General features: G+C 41.8%; 1 protein-coding gene across 2 annotated transcripts; it reads right to left on the bottom strand.

Annotated features, from left to right (window-relative positions):
- Positions 1 to 383: 383 nt before the first annotated feature.
- On the bottom strand, positions 384 to 19,399 carry LOC109033848 (uncharacterized). Of its 2 annotated transcripts, XM_072301591.1 has the most exons (3): positions 19,342 to 19,399; positions 14,302 to 14,722; positions 384 to 2,457 (listed from the first exon to the last, which is right to left on the bottom strand). In XM_072301591.1, the coding sequence occupies exons 2-3, from the start codon at positions 14,681 to 14,683 to the stop codon at positions 2,027 to 2,029; spliced, it is 813 nt and encodes a 270-aa protein (XP_072157692.1). In that variant the 5' UTR covers positions 14,684 to 14,722; positions 19,342 to 19,399; the 3' UTR covers positions 384 to 2,026. The 2 variants fall into 2 exon arrangements, with proteins under 2 accessions (XP_072157692.1, XP_018902206.2); XM_019046661.2 differs by lacking the exon at positions 19,342 to 19,399 and having other exon boundaries at positions 14,302 to 16,341.
- Between the last annotated feature and the right edge of the window lie 1,015 nt (positions 19,400 to 20,414).

Below are 20,414 nucleotides of genomic sequence, written 5' to 3'. Positions count from 1 at the left end.
AATATGTATTAAAGGAAAATATAATGTGTGTTTTGTGAATATTATGGTGGTTCCGTATCAAACTTAATGATTTCCAAAGCGCACGAATTTCTACACAATTTCTTATAGCCTTTTATAGCCGATGGCGATAAAATGAAAAGCCCGGCGATAGGAACTATATCCCGGCTGTATACTTTTTTTATCGCTTCGTATAGCCCGGCTTTATGATTTGCTCCGCTTTCTACAGCCAGCTATACGATTTTCTATTGCCTTCTTAAGCCGGCTATAAGAATTCCTATGGTATTTTGAACCGCAGCTCCTATCGCCAATTTTTACCAGGGTATACTTTAAGCGACATACATATACATAACCATGTACAAAATCTATTTTTTTTTTACTTTTCCAGAAACAAACTTTTTATTATAAAAATATACAAATAAAAGAGGTTTGATACATTTTCAAGAATCCATACGTTAGAAAAAAAAACATATAAAGGTATGAGTATAATTTTGTAGATTTTGATGTGAACTGTGAGATTTGTCACAAAAAATAACCAATCCTCACTTCTGAGAGAGGCTAGCTTGAAGAAAGGAATGGATAAATGACATAACGAACGCCACTCGTGGCTGATGTATCAAAAAAATTTAACGCTATTAATTCAGTAATACGACGGTGAAACTACCAAACCACGTATCTCGTTTGCGGTGTTTAAAAATCTACGCTCACATTTTATTTTTTTGAAGTAGACCAAATCAATATCATTCCTTGAAATTTTCACGGAATTTTCTCCGCACAAAGAGGAAAAATCACAGAAATTTTCAAGACTGGATGTTAAGTAGTTTTTTATTTAAAAAATAAAGTATGATAGGAAGTCTGCGACGTCGCAAACCGAGATACGTGGTTTGGTAGTTTCACCGTCGAATACAATTTTAGGAACTTTTCATGTCTATCTCTCCGTCGGACTTCCTTTTAAACACATTCTATCTCAACGGTGTAAGCCCGCAACAACGTATCTCGTTTGCGGTGTTTGAAAATCTCGGCTCTTATTTTATTTTTTTAAAAGCCTCCTTTTCCTAAGATTTGGATGCAATAACACTATTGAGTCACATTTCAACTAAACAGCCGCGCAGAACATTTCACTTGAAAAATGGACCCGGTCAGTGGCGTGGCGTACTTTGCGACATATATCGGTTGATCCGCCATTTAAATATATGGAAAAGGATCGATATAGGCAGGGTGTTCACAACGAACACCTTAATAATCGATTCTTAACAATAGCTTCAAATGTGGAAATATCGATAATCGATCATCCACGCTTCCCCCTTGGACTGGGCTTACAGAAAGGAGCCGAGTTTCATCAGCCATTGCCAAATTTGCTCGGGCGATTTAATTTTTTACCAGAGAACGTTGGGCGGATTCCTCTGAAAAGTTTGAGATATTAGCTTCGTGCTATTCAGAAAATTCACTAAAATTTTCACAAAATCCCCACAGCCAGTTTTCATGTATGAAATTAAATTCTCCAATTAATTTGGAAATAGCTGATGTGGCATGGTTTCTTCCTGCTTACCGCGCAGGGTGGCAAAATTTCATGAAAAATAAAGTCTTGAAATTTCACGTGAAATATTTCATGAAATTTCCGAAATTTATGAAAGATATTGAAAAATATCGGTCCCTTTTCAAGTCTCGCAGAATGTAAAAATTGTGACTTTTTTCTAATTTTGCGTGTTTGAGTGCGGGTTGCATACTCTAGCCCCTGAAAAATATGAAGTATTTCACAGCCTCGTGAAATTTCATGAAATTTTCACAAAAAATGCAAATGTAATTTTCCACTGAAATTTCCAATCTTTCATTTCTTTCTTACGTTTCATGCCACCCTGTTACCGCGGTCCCAATGTTGATGAGTAGGATCGCATTTTGCAATTTGGAACTATAAATTCTGGCCTGGCTTAAGAACTACGCATGTGCCATTAGTTTCCCAATGCACACAAGTGTTTTTTCAGATGAGCCAGAATTTATAGTTCCAAACTGCAAAATGCAGTCCAGTATCCTAGGCCTTCAGCAACATCTTAATATTGCCCAACTTATCGACTATATCCCCGACGGTCTTCAACTGTTCCTGCGTGTAGTCGACGGTGTAGGTGCTCTTGAGGGCTCCGGTCTGGGGGTTGGCGGCCTGGACGGCCTCGGAGATCTTGGACCAGTTGATCTCGAGGTAGTTGGTCTTGGCGTCCGGGTAGTCCAACTTGAATGCGATCCTCTCCTCGATGTGCCCGAAGCGCGCCGCCTCCGACAGGGCCTGGATGCAGACGATGAGACTCCTGGCCCGCACGGCCGTGTCCTCCGGGTTGTCCGCCAGTTGCCGCACGGCCGTCCGCAGAGGCTCGATCCCCAGTTGGATCTTCTCTTTTGGCGTTTTGTTGCTGGCTTGAGCCAGTTTCACGTAGCGACCTGATCCGATGGTTTTACGAGCCGTCGCGCCTGCAAAAACACCCACAAACCATTTTAAACACCGTCGAACATTCTCGAGTGAAACTCTTCGCCGGAGTTTACATCAATCCCCCGAAGCCAAAAAGTAAGCAACTCACATTCTTGAAAAAATAGTAGAAAAACAATTAAAAAAAAATAGGGAAATAAGGCTAAAATACACAATTTAAATAAAAACCGAGACGTTTCGACTCGAAAAAAAAATAGGGAAAAAAGGCTAAAATACACAATTTAAATAAAAACCGAGACGTTTCGACTCGAAAAAAAAATAGGGAAAAAAGGCTAAAGTAGTGTATATATAGGGATATTGCGCCAAATTTGACCTTTAAGTCGGCAGCTACGTGACCCCGGTGTGAGATCACTAGCGACTGTTGCGGGAATCGGTGTGACGTCACTGGCGACTGGTTGCGGGTTGCCTACCTATCGTTGCCAGTGTTGTAAAATTGTGCAGAACCTATCGTTACCAGTGTTGTAAAATTGTGCAGAAAAATCGTAATTAATTTACGGAGAGGGGTGTGACGTCACTAGCGACTGTTGCGGGTTGCCTACCTATCGTTACCAGTGTTGTAAAATTGTGTAGGAAAATCCGAATTATTCCACGATAATCTGGCAACAATGTTATCATGTTACGAGGTGTTGTAAAATTGTGCGGAAAAATCTGAATTTTTTTAGGATGAGGGGTGGGGTATGGTGCATGATTTTCCAACCACGGTGTGACGTCACTAGCGACTGGTTAATTGTTGCGGGTTGCCTACCTATCGTTACCAGTGTTGTAAAATTGTGCAGAAAAATCGGAATTAATTTACGGCGAGGGCTGGGGTATAGTATATGCTTTTGCAACCATGGTGTGACGACACTAGCGTAGACTGTATCGTTACCAGTGTTGTAAAATCGTGCAGAAAAATCTGATTTAACCGGGGAGGGGCGTGGGTCACTTGAGAGTTGACTGGTTAATTGATCCGGCTTGCCTGTCAGGGGCGACGGGTAAGTTTATTCGTTACCAGTGTTGTGTGTATAAAATGTCAGCCGTCTTTTCATGCTGTGACGACACCAACCAACGTTGAGAAATTGAGCGGGAAAATTTGAATTAATGACGGGCATTGCTAGAGAACATGGTAACAATGTTGTAAAATTGAGCGGGAAAATATGATTTAACCCGGAGTCGGGTATGGATTAGTGTACGGTGTATGGCATCCGTGTTTACTGTTGCGGGTTGCCTAAACGTGAAGGGGCTACCATTAGCTTTTTTAAACCACAACCGTTTAATCCTTATGGGCTACCTACCCACCCGAGCGAAGCATGATATGTTAGAGTCAACAATTTGCCTGTGAATTAGGCGGGAAATTTGAAGGAGCAGACGTTGCAAAAAATCTGCAAAAACCTATCTTCACAGGGTTTTTCATGTGCCATGAGTCCTTTACCGTGACGATATCTGCTCTATTAGCAATCATACACAGTACAACCATTCGGGTAAATACGTTTGAGCAATGACCTGCATCATTTTACGTGACGTCATGCGAAGCATCCATTATGTGTCGTCACCCCAACCCAGCTAGCGACCTTACCCGCTCTACTAGGAATCATACACAGGAGGAGGACCGAGGTTCTCCCATAAATTCGTAGCGGGTTGCCTATCCATCCGGGGGAATACGATTGAGTGTCATCACTCTAAGCATCCATTCTATGACGTCACCCTGTTGTATACCACAGTATCAACGTTGTATGATCGGAAAAGAGTTATACCACGCTATACGTGAGATGATAGAAAATTCGGGTTTAAGTATCGACAGCGGAGACTAGAGGGGCTAATGAGTCGAACTCTAGGTGCGACAAGTATAATGCTCTCATCGCGGAGATGTGGATTCGAAGTTGACAATTATTTTGAATACCGCGGTGATGTGCGTATGTCTGCGGTTCGATTGTTGATTCGTTATCGAAAGACCTTGTTCGATAAAAAGCATTGCCGAGATAGGGATTCATCGATCGAGTTCTGTCGATAACGATTCAACAATCGACCCGGTCGCGCGACTGCGCGAGCCCATTCAAGGCCACCCAGTTCTCGCTACTCGTTTTCCTGTTAGAGTGTCATTCGGAAACCACACATGTTCCACACAAACTACTCATTCACTTAGCTCCTTTCACCATACATATAACTGATGAAAAATCACGAATGACTCTGGAAAGTATCACTACTTATACGGGGTTTTCGCGGTAACTCTCATTCGATAATCTCCAAATATCCGTTCCCAGCGATGCCATCCTTCGACAAGTTTCAACTTGTCTCGATCAACTTCCCTATAATATATTTCTGATTCCCACGGCTTGGCAATAGCCGAGGACCTGCGGTCCCGCTCATTTAAACGCGTGGTGCTGGTGCGGGTGTGAAAGCCATCAATAATTTTCGATTATTTAAACGGTGATGTTTCTAGTCAGTTGTCGACCATCATCCTCATCTAAATCGATATGATCCGTTTTGAATTTGGAAAATGAGTCATTTTTCCTTTCTTTTTGAGACAAGTGAAACACTGATGGGGTATGAACCACGACGGGATGTGCAAATTCTCGTTCCTTGATTGCTCACGGGGAACACCGGTTAGACAAATGATGTTTCAGTATCATGAGCCTTGGCTGCATTGGCTAGAGGAATCGATGGAGCTCGGATGAGGGGGAGAAAAAAAACAAGAAGAGATTCGTTTATCACATACAGCAGATTTATTGATATAAAAAGGAACATGAGTATTGTATATTTACCACACACACTTTCATACTGTGCTATGAACCGTCGAGATCATGATGGGACAAATTGAAGCCATGCTTTATACGCATCACTTTCCTAACGATTAAATGACGACACTGGTTTTTCAATTCGCAAAGAGCATAGGGGAAAACCATCATCGGAAAAGTCTTAACATCAAACGAGCCAGGGTCTAAAGCGCTCACAAAATTTGAAATTGAAGCGTTGTCCAAATACTGACATTTTCTTAATACTAAATCACAAGTTTCGGAAAAAAGTTTTTGAAATTTTTGCTGATTGTCAACAGCTTTGTCCACTACTGCGCTAATCGATGGAGCGAGTTTCTTCAATTCTTTCCATGCCTTCTCTTGAAGCGCTATTTCTCTCGCACACTTACGATGAGATGAATTTTTCTGACCGAGCACAAGACTTTTCCGTCCCAGAATCCTGCCAAACTTCAAAAATCTTGATACGGTCCCGAGATAGCGTGTCTCCCCAAAGTCGCTGTCCCCCTCAAAATACGCATCGATGTCTTTGTCCCAGCGTGTAAGCTCTCTCCACTCGCTCGGCTTAAGGGCGACCATGTTTTGAACTGTAGCGTAATCGTAAAATTTGATGATCGGAGTAAACTGTTCATTACAACTGTAACCGATCACTATCTGCTGTTCACCGTTCGGGGTCAGGAAAAAAGACGAGTTTCCCATCGTTTTCGATACGATAGGGCCTCTGCACACACCACGACCGGGTTTTATCGGAGACATGCTCGAAATTTGATAACAAATCACTTCGAGCGACCCGAGCTGACAGCAAAAGCGGACCACACCGACGAAAAAACGAACAGAAAATGGTCGCTGGTGTGTAACAATCCACGGTAAGAAGACATCGTGATCCAGAAGGAGGAGGAGGAAGAGAAGGAGGAGGAGGAGGAGGAGGAGGAGGAGGAGAGGGGTCTGCAACACGCATTTAAAACGTATCAGATCGACTATCCACTCAAATGAAGGCGCCCTCGTCCCGAGTCGCTGACATTCAAAGCCTCAGTGTCAAGGTATGATAATGGAGTATCCCATTTGAACCTATGATAAAGAATCGATTATGCACATGGTGCTCGTTACGATCGATAATTTTCAAAGGTTTAAACGGCATAGCAATCGATACATCGCAAAGCATGCCACGACACTGGAAACCGTATGTATGTATAACCCGCTTTCACGGTGCACTAAGGCGCTCTGCGACGCCCACTCTCCACAGCAATCTGTCATGGAAGAGATCCTCAGGGAGCTGGCATCTCTCCATCTCATGCCCTCTACCCACCGTTTGGCTGCACGCCCTCTCTGTCACCTACCTGTCAATCGATACATCGCAAAGCCCTCCACACACTACTGCAAAGTCCATAGCCGTCTTCATCCCGCAAACAGTACCATGCAGCAACACCAGATTGCCTATTCGTTCAAATCAAGGCGGTATCATCCCGAGGATAGCCCCGGGCAAGGCTTTCACGTTATAAAACCACACTTTTCAGTCCGGGAGAGGGTACCCAACGAGCTAGCTATCACCTCTATTTCGTCCATTCCATACCCTCAAATATGGCGTCACTAGTGAGGTGAGGTGTAATAATCGACTATCGATTATTGAGGTGTTCGATCTCGTGTCATATCAATCGATACATCGCAAAGGGAACCAACGCAAACGGCAACAGATTGCCTATGAAGCTGTGATAAAGAATCGATTATTGGGGTGTTCGATCTCGTGTCATTTCCATCGATACATCGCAAAGGGAGCCAGCGCAAACGGTATCAGATTGCCTATGAAGCTGTGATAAAGAATCGATTATTGCGGTGTTCGATCTCGTGTCATATCAATCGATACATCGCAAAGGGAACCAACGCAAACGGAATCAGATTGCCTATGAAGCTGTGATAAAGAATCGATTATTGCGGTGTTCGATCTCGTGTCATATCAGTCGATACATCGCAAAGGGAACCAGTCTCATAACGCAATCGGCATCAGATTGCCTATGAAGCTGTGATAAAGAATCGATTATTGCGGTGTTCGATCCCGTGTCATAGGCTTGAATATCATATCAATCGATACATCGCAAAGGGAACCAGACTTCTAACGCAATCGGTATCAGATTGCCTATTCACTCAAATGAAGGCTGTCTCGTCTCGAGGACACGCCGTAACAGTTTGATCCAATCTCCCGTAGCAGGGGGGATTCCCCTCTCCCTATCCTCTCGGTGGAAGGGTTCGCACATGGTCCACGAAAGCAGACATACAAATGGGTGAAAATCGAAGCAAAATCGATCGACTTCGAGTGGGTGAGATGTCATATTCTGCACATTCAAATCGAAGAAAAGTGATGGAAATCGTTACTGATCGAACAACCGATTCGTGATGAGACAACACAAACAACGAGAAAAGAGCAGGCGCTCAAGCATATGATGATGAAAATTGGTCATAGTCGATACCAATCGAAGCTATATCGATAGGAATCGGTGAAAAATCTATGAGCCTCTCCACTAATCGGAGGCAAGAGAGCGAAGTTCTTCGCTTAAAATACACAATCAAGCTTGGTTCCCAGCATTCACCATCATCTCATCATCTACCTTCGCGTCGTCAGAACTCAATGAGCATTAGTGAAAATCGATACCGCCCACACAAGAAATCGATACCACCCACACAAGCAATCGATTGAATTCGATCCTGGTAAGCTGCTACCAAGAATCGATTTCCATCCTTCTCACCTCTCGCTGCGAGATCCGTGCATGGTTCACGAAGACAGCATCGAGATAAATGCATGAGTATCACCGTAAATCTAGTCCTAATCGATTGAAATCGATAGAAAATCGATAAAACGCTCCCGCAATTCGGGGTGAGAGAGCTATATTATTCGCATGCAAATCGAGTCTATTCTATATATTAGGCAATCGAGCATGTCTCCGATAAAACCCGGTCGTGGTGTGTGCAGAGGCCCTATCGTATCGAAAACGATGGGAAACTCGTCTTTATTCCTTTAATACGTTTTAAATGCGTGTTGCAGACCCCTCTCCTCCTCCTCCTCCTCCTCCTCCTCCTCCTCCTTCTCTTCCTCCTCCTCCTTCTGGATCACGATGTCTTCTTACCGTGGATTGTTACACACCAGCGACCATTTTCTGTTCGTTTTTTCGTCGGTGTGGTCCGCTTTTGCTGTCAGCTCGGGTCGCTCGAAGTGATTTGTTATCAAATTTCGAGCATGTCTCCGATAAAACCCGGTCGTGGTGTGTGCAGAGGCCCTATCGTATCGAAAACGATGGGAAACTCGTCTTTTTTCCTGACCCCGAACGGTGAACAGCAGATAGTGATCGGTTACAGTTGTAATGAACAGTTTACTCCGATCATCAAATTTTACGATTACGCTACAGTTCAAAACATGGTCGCCCTTAAGCCGAGCGAGTGGAGAGAGCTTACACGCTGGGACAAAGACATCGATGCGTATTTTGAGGGGGACAGCGACTTTGGGGAGACACGCTATCTCGGGACCGTATCAAGATTTTTGAAGTTTGGCAGGATTCTGGGACGGAAAAGTCTTGTGCTCGGTCAGAAAAATTCATCTCATCGTAAGTGTGCGAGAGAAATAGCGCTTCAAGAGAAGGCATGGAAAGAATTGAAGAAACTCGCTCCATCGATTAGCGCAGTAGTGGACAAAGCTGTTGACAATCAGCAAAAATTTCAAAAACTTTTTTCCGAAACTTGTGATTTAGTATTAAGAAAATGTCAGTATTTGGACAACGCTTCAATTTCAAATTTTGTGAACGCTTTAGACCCTGACTCGTTTGATGTTAAGACTTTTCCGATGATGGTTTTCCCCTATGCTCTTTGCGAATTGAAAAACCAGTGTCGTCATTTAATCGTTAGGAAAGTGATGCGTATAAAGCATGGCTTCAATTTGTCCCATCATGATCTCGAAGGTTCATAGCACAGTATGAAAGTGTGTGGTAAATATACAATACTCATGTTCCTTTTTATATCAATAAATCTGCTGTATGTGATAAACGAATCTCTTCTTGTTTTTTTTCTCCCCCCTCACCCGAGCTCCATCGATTCCTCTAGCCAATGCAGCCAAGGCTCATGATACTGAAACATCATTTGTCTAAACCGGTGTTCCCCGTGAGCAATCAAGGAACGAGAATTTGCACATCCCGTCGTGGTTCATACCCCATCAGTGTTTCACTTGTCTCAAAAAGAAAGGAAAAATGACTCATTTTCCAAATTCAAAACGGATCATATCGATTTAGATGAGGATGATGGTCGACAACTGACTAGAAACATCACCGTTTAAATAATCGAAAATTAATGATGGTTTTCACACCCGCACCAGCACCACACGTTTAAATGAGCGGGACCGCAGGTCCTCGGCTATTGCCAAGCCGTGGGAATCAGAAATATATTATAGGGAAGTTGATCGAGACAAGTTGAAACTTGTCGAAGGATGGCATCGCTGGGAACGGATATTTGGAGATTATCGAATGAGAGTTACCGCGAAAACCCCGTATAAGTAGTGATACTTTCCAGAGTCATTCGTGATTTTTCATCAGTTATATGTATGGTGAAAGGAGCTAAGTGAATGAGTAGTTTGTGTGGAACATGTGTGGTTTCCGAATGACACTCTAACAGGAAAACGAGTAGCGAGAACTGGGTGGCCTTGAATGGGCTCGCGCAGTCGCGCGACCGGGTCGATTGTTGAATCGTTATCGACAGAACTCGATCGATGAATCCCTATCTCGGCAATGCTTTTTATCGAACAAGGTCTTTCGATAACGAATCAACAATCGAACCGCAGACATACGCACATCACCGCGGTATTCAAAATAATTGTCAACTTCGAATCCACATCTCCGCGATGAGAGCATTATACTTGTCGCACCTAGAGTTCGACTCATTAGCCCCCTCTAGTCTCCGCTGTCGATACTTAAACCCGAATTTTCTATCATCTCACGTATAGCGTGGTATAACTCTTTTCCGATCATACAACGTTGATACTGTGGTATACAACAGGGTGACGTCATAGAATGGATGCTTAGAGTGATGACACTCAATCGTATTCCCCCGGATGGATAGGCAACCCGCTACGAATTTATGGGAGAACCTCGGTCCTCCTCCTGTGTATGATTCCTAGTAGAGCGGGTAAGGTCGCTAGCTGGGTTGGGGTGACGACACATAATGGATGCTTCGCATGACGTCACGTAAAATGATGCAGGTCATTGCTCAAACGTATTTACCCGAATGGTTGTACTGTGTATGATTGCTAATAGAGCAGATATCGTCACGGTAAAGGACTCATGGCACATGAAAAACCCTGTGAAGATAGGTTTTTGCAGATTTTTTGCAACGTCTGCTCCTTCAAATTTCCCGCCTAATTCACAGGCAAATTGTTGACTCTAACATATCATGCTTCGCTCGGGTGGGTAGGTAGCCCATAAGGATTAAACGGTTGTGGTTTAAAAAAGCTAATGGTAGCCCCTTCACGTTTAGGCAACCCGCAACAGTAAACACGGATACCATACACCGTACACTAATCCATACCCGACCCGGGGTTAAATCATATTTTCCCGCTCAATTTTACAACATTGTTACCATGTTCCGTAGCAATGCCCGTCATTAATTCAAATTTTCCCGCTCAATTTCTCAACGTTGGTTGGTGTCGTCACAGCATGAAAAGACGGCTGACATTTTATACACACAACACTGGTAACGAATAAACTTACCCGTCGCCCCTGACAGGCAAGCCGGATCAATTAACCAGTCAACTCTCAAGTGACCCACGCCCCTCCCCGGTTAAATCAGATTTTTCTGCACGATTTTACAACACTGGTAACGATACAGTCTACGCTAGTGTCGTCACACCATGGTTGCAAAAGCATATACTATACCCCAGCCCTCGCCGTAAATTAATTCCGATTTTTCTGCACAATTTTACAACACTGGTAACGATAGGTAGGCAACCCGCAACAATTAACCAGTCGCTAGTGACGTCACACCGTGGTTGGAAAATCATGCACCATACCCCACCCCTCATCCTAAAAAAATTCAGATTTTTCCGCACAATTTTACAACACCTCGTAACATGATAACATTGTTGCCAGATTATCGTGGAATAATTCGGATTTTCCTACACAATTTTACAACACTGGTAACGATAGGTAGGCAACCCGCAACAGTCGCTAGTGACGTCACACCCCTCTCCGTAAATTAATTACGATTTTTCTGCACAATTTTACAACACTGGTAACGATAGGTTCTGCACAATTTTACAACACTGGCAACGATAGGTAGGCAACCCGCAACCAGTCGCCAGTGACGTCACACCGATTCCCGCAACAGTCGCTAGTGATCTCACGCCGGGGTCACGTAGCTGCCGACTTAAAGGTCAAATTTGGCGCAATATCCCTATATATACACTACTGGCTAAAATACACAATTTAAATAAAAACCGAGACGTTTCGACTCGAAAAAAAAATAGGGAAAAAAGGCTAAAATACACAATTTAAAGAAAAACCGAGACGTTTCGACTCGAAAAAAAAATAGGGAAAAAAGGCTAAAATACACAATTTAAATAAAAACCGAGACGTTTCGACTCGAAAAAAAAATAGGGAAAAAAGGCTAAAATACACAATTTAAATAAAAACCGAGACGTTTCGACTCGAAAAAAAAATAGGGAAAAAAGGCTAAAATACACAATTTAAATAAGAACCGAGACGTTTCGACTCGAAAAAAAAATAGGGAAAAAAGGCTAAAATACACAATTTAAATAAAAACCGAGACGTTTCGACTCGAGACTGAGTTATTTTTAGTCGAAAATACAATAAAAATTAAAAAAAAAAAAAAAAAAACACGATGAAAAACCTGAGAAAATTTTTTTCTCAGATCCCGGCCACCACCATGTAGGGCTCAGGTTTTTCATCGTTTTTTTTAAATTTTTATCGTATTTCCGACTAAAAATGACTCAGTCTTGAGTCAAAACGTCTCGGTTTTTTTAACTGTGTATTTTAAACTTGTTTCCCGTTTTACCCCTCGTTTTTCTACCGTTACCATTGTCTCGGGCTGCTCTATAAAAATGTGTATCTATTCTTGAAAAAATCCAATCACTGTCGGTTTGGAAATCTTCAATAACGGCCTCGTGTGCGTGTGGAAAATGCGGTAGCCTCTATTTTAGCCCGGTTATGACATACGAATTTTTAAGTATATTTCGATACTATGAAAGGGATTTGTAAAAAATGTTTCGAGGCGTTACGTCGCTGAGTTTCTCCGTGAACCAATAACGTGCCGGGAAATCACTCTGCATCTGATATAATTAGACTGATTATGGTCAATCAGTACAAATTAGCAATTAATTTAAGTGATAACAGTGGCGTGGCGTGAGTTGCGATATATCGATTGTTATGCCATTTAAACCTATGGTAAATAATCGATTATTAAGGTGTTCGCTACGAACACCCTGTACATCGATCCTTTTCCATAGGTTTAAATGGCATAACAATCGATATATCGCAATTCACGCCACGCCACTGAGTGATAAGCATTTTGGTTTCGAGGAGGTTAGAGGAGTTCAACCATATGTTTCAATCTAATGTACGCTATAGCGTACACAACAACGTAGCGTAGGCAAAAACAACTTAGTGCTGAGCCTGAGCCCTAACAGTTTAGATTAAATAGAGTCAGCTAGTAAGACTGTAGTGCTGAGCCCTACAGCTTTAGGGTCCAGCCCTACAGTCCTACAGCCTTACAGTGAGACTGTAAGTCTCAGCACTACTATCTTATCAACTGCGGGGACGCAATCGCCTCGGAGCTTAGAAGGGGCAACACTACACGGGAGGATACTCCAGTGAGGTGTGAGTTGCATACCTCATGATTTGAAGGATAACACTTATCGACGGTATGTAAGTCGGCAATCACATAACTCGGTTTGCGACGTCGCAGACATCCTGTCATATTTTCTTTTTCAAAAATCACGGCAATTTTTGTTAAATTGCCGTGATTTTTCTTCTCTGTGCGAAGAAAATTCTGCAAAAACTTCAAGGAATGATGTCAATTTGTTCTCCTTCAAAAAAATAACATAGAGGCGGAGGACTCCAAACACCGCAAGCGAAATATGTGATTGAGGACTTATGCCGTCGTCGCTGTCGTTATATTTCGTACCGTATACTCAATGCTTTGAAGAAGTAAATGTTGAGCGGGCTGCGTACCCAAAACTTTGAGGGAGCAAACCTGTGTTTCTGGTTTCATACCTAAAGATTCGAGGGGGGAAAAAATAATGAAGATGTTGCATGTGTGAGGAATTTGCGAACTGACCATTGATTCTTATGTAAAAGTTCGCGAGGAACACGATGGTGCCACTAGTTTTTTCTGAAATCAACTCCCAAGGAAGCTCAAGGAAAACTCTCAAGTTGAGGCCAAAATGGAGGGGATATCCCACGCTATTCTGAGAGTCCACGTCTACATCAATACAAACTCTTCATGCAAAGATAGGGAGCAAATACATTGACAGGGATGCCACTTTTTTGGGAAACTCTAAAACTGAAAACACGGCAACCCTGCTAATGTATTTGCTCCCTATCTCCGCATGGAGAGTTTGTCTTGGTGTAGATGTGGACTGAGTGGACTCTCAGGGTAGCGTGAGGCCCCTCCATTTTGGCCTCAACTTGATAGCTTTTTTTTGAGCTTGGGAGTTGATTTCAGAAAAAAACTAGTGGGACCATCGTGTTTCTCTTGAACTTTTACATGAGAATCAATAGTCAAGACGAATAATCAAATCGAATAGTCAAGACGATCAATAGACAATAGACGTAGGGGACGCCCAGTGAGAGGTTGGCGACAGGGGGTGTTAAATGAGATAAGAGATTGTCAACTCCCTGATGACCTGTGGGAAGACCGAGCTTTGTGGCGATTAGGCGTCGCACAGCGCCAAAGAGCGCTATAAAAGCGACTCATATATATATATATATATATATATATATATATATATATATATATATATATATATATATATATATATATATATATATCAATAGTCAAATGGCAAATTCCTCACAGATGCAACATCTCCGATCTGAGCGCGTAAACACCTACCTGCGAAGAAAGTGGTCGGGAGTCCGAACTCTGGAGCTTCGTCGAGGAGGTAGGCCGTGGTTTTGGACTTGAAGCCGAGGACGTAGAGATTGGCCGCGTAGACGGCGAAAGTGACGACCTTGTTCTGTCCGAGGTCGAATTTAACCTGGACGAATTTGTCGTCGGACTTGAGGGATTTGGCGTCGCAGAGTCGAGGGAAGGAGGCGTGCTCCTTGGGGCGACTCCGTGTCACCGCGTCGCACCTCACGGAATCCCGGAGTTTCTGGACGCTCCTGTAGTAGTCGTCAACCCGGAAGTCGACCACTTTGACGGCGCATCCGCCCAGAAATACAGACCCGAATACGAGGCACCAGGAAAGTGCTGATAAACCACGTCCTACCATTCTTCCTCCGCTCCTGTTTCTTCGAGAAGTGATAGGTACCTGTTGGCACAAATCCATCCAAAATTTCAAGGCAGGTCAACAAAGGATTGGTTAAAATTAGAGTCCCTTTATACCCAGAGTTAAGACAACTCACTTTTGGTTGGGCTGAAAGTGGCCTAAAAAAAATCCAATTCTGATTGGTTCTCGCTCATGGAGGCCGGAACGAGTGCACCAAGATGGCGGTACCTCGAATGTGAACAAGAATAATGAAAATATTACCTAATTTTGGTTTATCAAGAGTAAATTTTTATTTCCATCGGTCTAAAATGAAAATAGATTTAGAAATTATTCACAAACCAATCTCATTTTCGTTTTAATTGATCAATTTGTTGATGTTGTTTTTGTGTGATAGACATCGCAGGATTCCTGATTCTTATCCCTCAATATCGTTTGTTTGGGTGTACTCGTTTCGGCCTCCATGGCCAGCCAAGGCCGGCTGCCAGTCAGCTGATAATAGAGTTGTCTTAACTCTGGGTATAAAGGGACTCTAGTTAAAATATTTTAAAAACAGCAGCCCGTGACCATGGTGATATCAAAAACATAGGAGAAAAAATGGGAAACAAAGCTAAAAAGTACACATAAAAATCCTAGACGTTTCGGCCGGAAACTGAGCCATTTTCAGGCGGAAGAATGAAAATAAAATATAAAAATTCCAAATATATGTAGAAACCTGCAGACTACGCAATGGCCGAGGAAATCGAACCCTCCAATTTTACCAATTCATCGAGCAATTTTATTTTTATTCTTCCGACCGAAAATGGCTCAGTTTTGGGCCGAAACGTCTCAGATTTTTATGTGTAATTTTCAGCCTTGTTTCCCGTTTTCCCTCTCATGTTTTTGATATCAGCAAAGGATATGAGTCGATGGCTCAGTTGCGCTGGTCACAGAGTCGTGTTTTGAAACTTGATTCTTGTAGATCAGCTAAAAATAATACGATCCGTCCAAACAGCAACTGTCTACGTTCAATATTAACCGCACTGAAAAAAAAGTAGCTTAGATCCAGGGTCCAGACTCTTAAAAACATTGACAAAAAAAAATACTCTTGATTTAATCGGATTTTTCGCTTAGTTAAAAGGAAATCCGCCTACATCTAGAGGCTCGGTTCTTCTATTCAAGGAAAAAAGTTAACCAAGTGTACTTTTCTTGTCAATGTTATTAAGAGTCTGGACTCAAGATACGAGCGACTTTTTTCCAGTGCGAGATATCGCGCTTTGAAAAATTCGGTTTATGACGACATCCACCGCGGTAGTGACACCCTTGATTTTTTCTACTTTGCTTTCATCCGAGTTTCACGTTGAGTAACCAGTGCAAGTATGTGTTTCCCTGACTGATGAAAGCGAGGTGGAAGAAACCAAAGGTGTGACCGCGGCGGATAACATCAAAAACCCGACTTTTCAAAAAGCGATACCTCGGTTCAAATTTAACGGGGAGAGCTGCTGATGCTGTTTAGACTGGTCTACAAGAACAGAGCATCAAAACGCAGTTCTGAGATCAGCGCAACTGACCCATTGCACTCGTACCAGAATCATGTTCTGATGCACCAAAAAAAAAGTGAAGTTGATTTAACATTCTGGATGATAAAAAAAAAAAAAAAAAAAAAAAAAAAAAATGCGAGAACTTGTAAAATGCTCAATTATCCGCTACAACAGGTACTTAACCAATGCCAATAAGTTAAAGAAACTACATTGTCGGGTAATTCAGCATTTTTTAAGTTCTCGCACGCTTTTTTTTTTACATCTGGATGATCCAGAATGTTAAATCAACTTCAATTTTTTTCGGTATGTGCTTTAAGCTGAAAGATTAGAGAAAAATAACAATCTGTTAAAACGGCAAGTTTTTACGTCAAATTTTAAGAGGGGATATATTTCACGGAGTATCTAAAACGGAGTATGACATCATCCACCGTGGGGGAAAAAGAAAAAATTTCGTTAGAAATTCAACTTATCACCCTCAAGAGCAAAATAAGCGGTCGAATTTGGAAGCGCAAGCTGGGTGTCAAGCTCTCTCCAGCAATGACACTGAATCCACTCTAATCTCGTAATGTGTGCTTGCTTGACGAGCGACGCCCATTACGACGCACAGTAGAATGAGCCGATCGGAGAAGTCGGGCAAAATTTGGAAAATTTCAAAGCTTATATCTTCAAGAATATGAATCGGGGAAGTTTAAAAATAGTTCTAAAGAGTTTTTTTTTTCCATGAAATTCCTCACAAAACCCCCCACTTGAAATCGTATTGGGACGAAATAAATAGGTATCAGAATCTGTAATTTCAGTCAAAAATTTTAAGTCCGGCCTCCTCTAACAGCTCGTTCCTTTGTGCGACGCGGCGCCGCGTCGCGTCGCGTCGCACCGGCACGCGATCGCAAAAAAAAATCACGTGCGTACGCTTTGCGTCCGTCGCACAGTGGTTCGAGTCAATATCAGAGGTCGGACAAAATTTGGAAACTTCGAACGCTTATAACTCCGTTTATACAAAACTTTGAGGTTTTAAAAGTGGTTTCATTGGTTTCCTCGTGAAATTCGACGATTCCAAGAGAGCACAGTCAACAATCGTCGTTGCTCAGTGGCGTGGCGTGCTTTGCGATAAATCGATTGATCCTCCATTTAAAACTATGGAAAAGGATCGATAAGCAGGGTGTTCGCAACCAACACCTCAATAATCGATTCTTCATCATAGCTTCAAATGGGGAAATATCGATAATCGATCACTCATGCCTCGCCACTGTCGTTGAAGGAACGTGACTCCATTCCACAGTTGCAAAATTAACTCAAACAATTCAATTTTTTGTAAGAATGCACCTGTGCATTTTAAGGCCAAAATTATTCTGATTTCCGCACGGGATCAGAAGAAAAATCGGTGAAATTTTCAGTTAGAGATGCTCAAGACTCTTCTTGTAGACTACAATTTGTAAAAGGAAATTTGGTGCCATTGAACGAACGAAAACCAATGAGCCGAAAAAACAATCGATTTCCTGAGTTTTTTTCACACTTCGTGGGAATGTGTGGCGTAACGTAAACATAAGATTTTTTTTTCATTCATGAGGAGGAAACCCTCCCCCTTCGACAGAGAAAAAAAGAGTGTTTTTTTCGAACCGTCGTGGTGAGATAGGCGGGAAAAATTGTTTACTGTCCCTACTTTGAATCGATTAATCCGTCCATTGTTGCCTTCTCTTCAAGTAAAATTCCCTCGCTTTACAAAACTTTTAATGGGCAAATCAGACAATTTTCTGCAAGATTAGCAACTTTTTGATTGCACTGGCACGCACTGGTTTGCTACCAAATCTGTCACTGAGGCGAGGGAAAAATATAGGGGACAAAAAATAACAGTGCTGGAATTTAAATCGATGTAATGATGTGCTCTGGTATGAGAGGTAAATGCTAGGTTGAAAATAAATCCAACTGGAACCGAACTTTAAATTTCGGTGAATTTATTAAGTCTCCTTTAAAAAGCGTGGTAGCGCTTTTCTGCCTAAATTGACTAATTGGTTGCAGAGACCCCATGAATGGCTCACGTATACTGGGTGCAAAAATGAGGAATGATATCTTCTATATATTTTTAAAAGGCTTACTATTTCTGTGCAATGACACCGGCGTATATCTTGTTATCTTAATTAAGAAGTCTTACGGCGGCGCGGCGTCGCAGCTAAAGATTTACTTTTTGTAAGATGCTCCGGCTCCCTTGAGAAGATTAGTCTTTTCTTTCGCACAACAAAAAACTGCCGAGGGAAAGGACGTGCAGAAACTGCTGATGTCCATTTTCCCAGTCTTATGTTTTTTCGAGTTCATAATACTTTTCGGAGTTGGTTGTGACCACGAAAGTGGCGTTAAAACTCGTCTTCGGGTTTCTTTAATTCCTGATAACGAGTCCTTTCATCACTATTATGTCTGTTTCATCTCTTTAAAAGTATTACAAACTCAAAAAAACTTAAGACTGGGAAAATGGACATCAGCAGTTTTTGCACGTCCCAATTCAAAGATTATAGTCTCAAGGAATCCAACTTTTCTTCGTAAAAACATTAATTTATCAAGTTTACCCGCCAGTTTCAAAAGCGGCTTCCGAGTGAAAAACAAAATTGTGCCTAGTTGAAATAAATGAAATTGATTAAATCAAAAGGGACTATATACGTAGGATTTGAGTGCTACATAGCCCCTTTTGATTTATAATTGTCACATAGTTCCTTTTATCTTAAATAAGACTACGGACGTGTAATAAGTTGTCTGATTTGTGTAGTCAGCAGGCCTCAATTAAAAAAAGAACTTTTACCGTGGTTCAGATAAATAATAAAATCCTTCATACGCCGCATTGTGGATCGAGTCAATTAGAGAGGTCGGACATAAAATTAACTAGAACTGAAAATTTTGATGTTTAATCGGTCAAATTTGTAATGTTAAGGGGTAAATCGAAAAGAAAATTTCACGAGGAAACCAATGAAACCACTTTAAGAACCTTAAAATTTTGTATAAACGGAGTTATAAGCTTTTAAAGTTTCCAAATTTCGTCCGACCTCTCCTATTGAATCGGTCTACTGAGCGCCGCCGCCATAGCTATGTATGATTGTATGCCCATTGAAAAAAGTTTTGAAATTTTGAAACTAAACTAAGATACAACAAGTAAAATACCTCCAGAGATAGTAAGTCAGCAGAGAATCACAACACAGAATATACTGAGTTATCAGGCTCTGAAGACTCGGCTTTTAAATGTGTTCATCTTTGAGTATTTCCCCGCATCAACTTGATTGGGAATCCCCACAGACTCTCTCCGCTATAGCCGCGCGCGGTCTGCGGCTCCTTGTTTTTGAAATTGTTGAGCTTAATCTTTCCTTATCCCCCCCCCTCTGCCCCCTCATCGTCCCTTCGTCTCTTCCTTAGCTTCCAAGTTCTCTTTTTCCCTTTGACATGCAGATGCAGCCTGGAGACTTGAACGCTTGAGTAGGAAGACAAGAAAGGGAAACCTGAACGCGAGGCAGTGACACTGAAAGAATTGTCCTGGGAAATTGTGGGGAAAATAATGCACAAAAATTGCTACGCCATGAGATTATTTAAAAAACGCATTTATATAGCACTCTGGCGTCGCAAAAACACGTTGCAAAAAAGTCATCTCATTATCAAATCCCACGAGAGATCAATGAGCAGGATAAGAAATTAAGAACACAATACCACATGTAAAAAATAATAATGTATAGGGGTGGTTTCACGATAACTGGAATAGTTTTGTCGCCGTAACAGGCAACACATTTTTCGGTCCTACTTTTATTAGAAATGATACATTGAAAAAAAATTCTCGGCGTTTTTACCAAGGTCCGTTACCAAGGTAAAGGTACCAAGGTACCTTTACCATCTCACTTTTTTTACCAATTATTGGAAATTTTAACAAGACAGATTGGTAAGCTCACCTAAAAACCGAGATTCTCACTGTTTTTTTTTTAGGTAAGAATACCACTTTTATTGGTAATCAATTCCCGGTAACTTTGCCTTTTTATCTCGGTAACTCTACCACAGTCGATAAAAAATATTGGCGTTTTTACCAAGGTCCAGTAAAATTACCGAGAAAGTTCAATAATTTTACCGACATTTCTTGGTAAAATTACAAATTCCACAAATGGTAATTTTACCAAGAAAAAACTAGGATCAAATAGAACCCTGAATTCTTGGTAATTTTACCCTTTTCTTAAGTAAATACACCGAGATTTTTT

This window comes from Bemisia tabaci, chromosome 6 (assembly GCF_918797505.1).
Source record: "Bemisia tabaci chromosome 6, PGI_BMITA_v3".
NCBI classification, from domain to species: domain Eukaryota; kingdom Metazoa; phylum Arthropoda; class Insecta; order Hemiptera; family Aleyrodidae; genus Bemisia; species Bemisia tabaci.
Note: the sequence above shows the minus strand (reverse complement) of the source record. Positions and strands in the feature narration are given on the sequence as shown.

Bases quoted from the DNA above. Each gene is read 5' to 3' on its own strand.
- LOC109033848 (XM_019046661.2), bottom strand. From the start codon at position 14,740: ATGGATTTGTGCCAACAGGTACCTATCACTTCTCGAAGAAACAGGAGC. The intron at 2,458-14,301 runs GTAGGTGTTTAC...GTGTTTTTGCAG, and splicing joins CCCGACCACTTTCTTCGCAG to GCGCGACGGCTCGTAAAACC.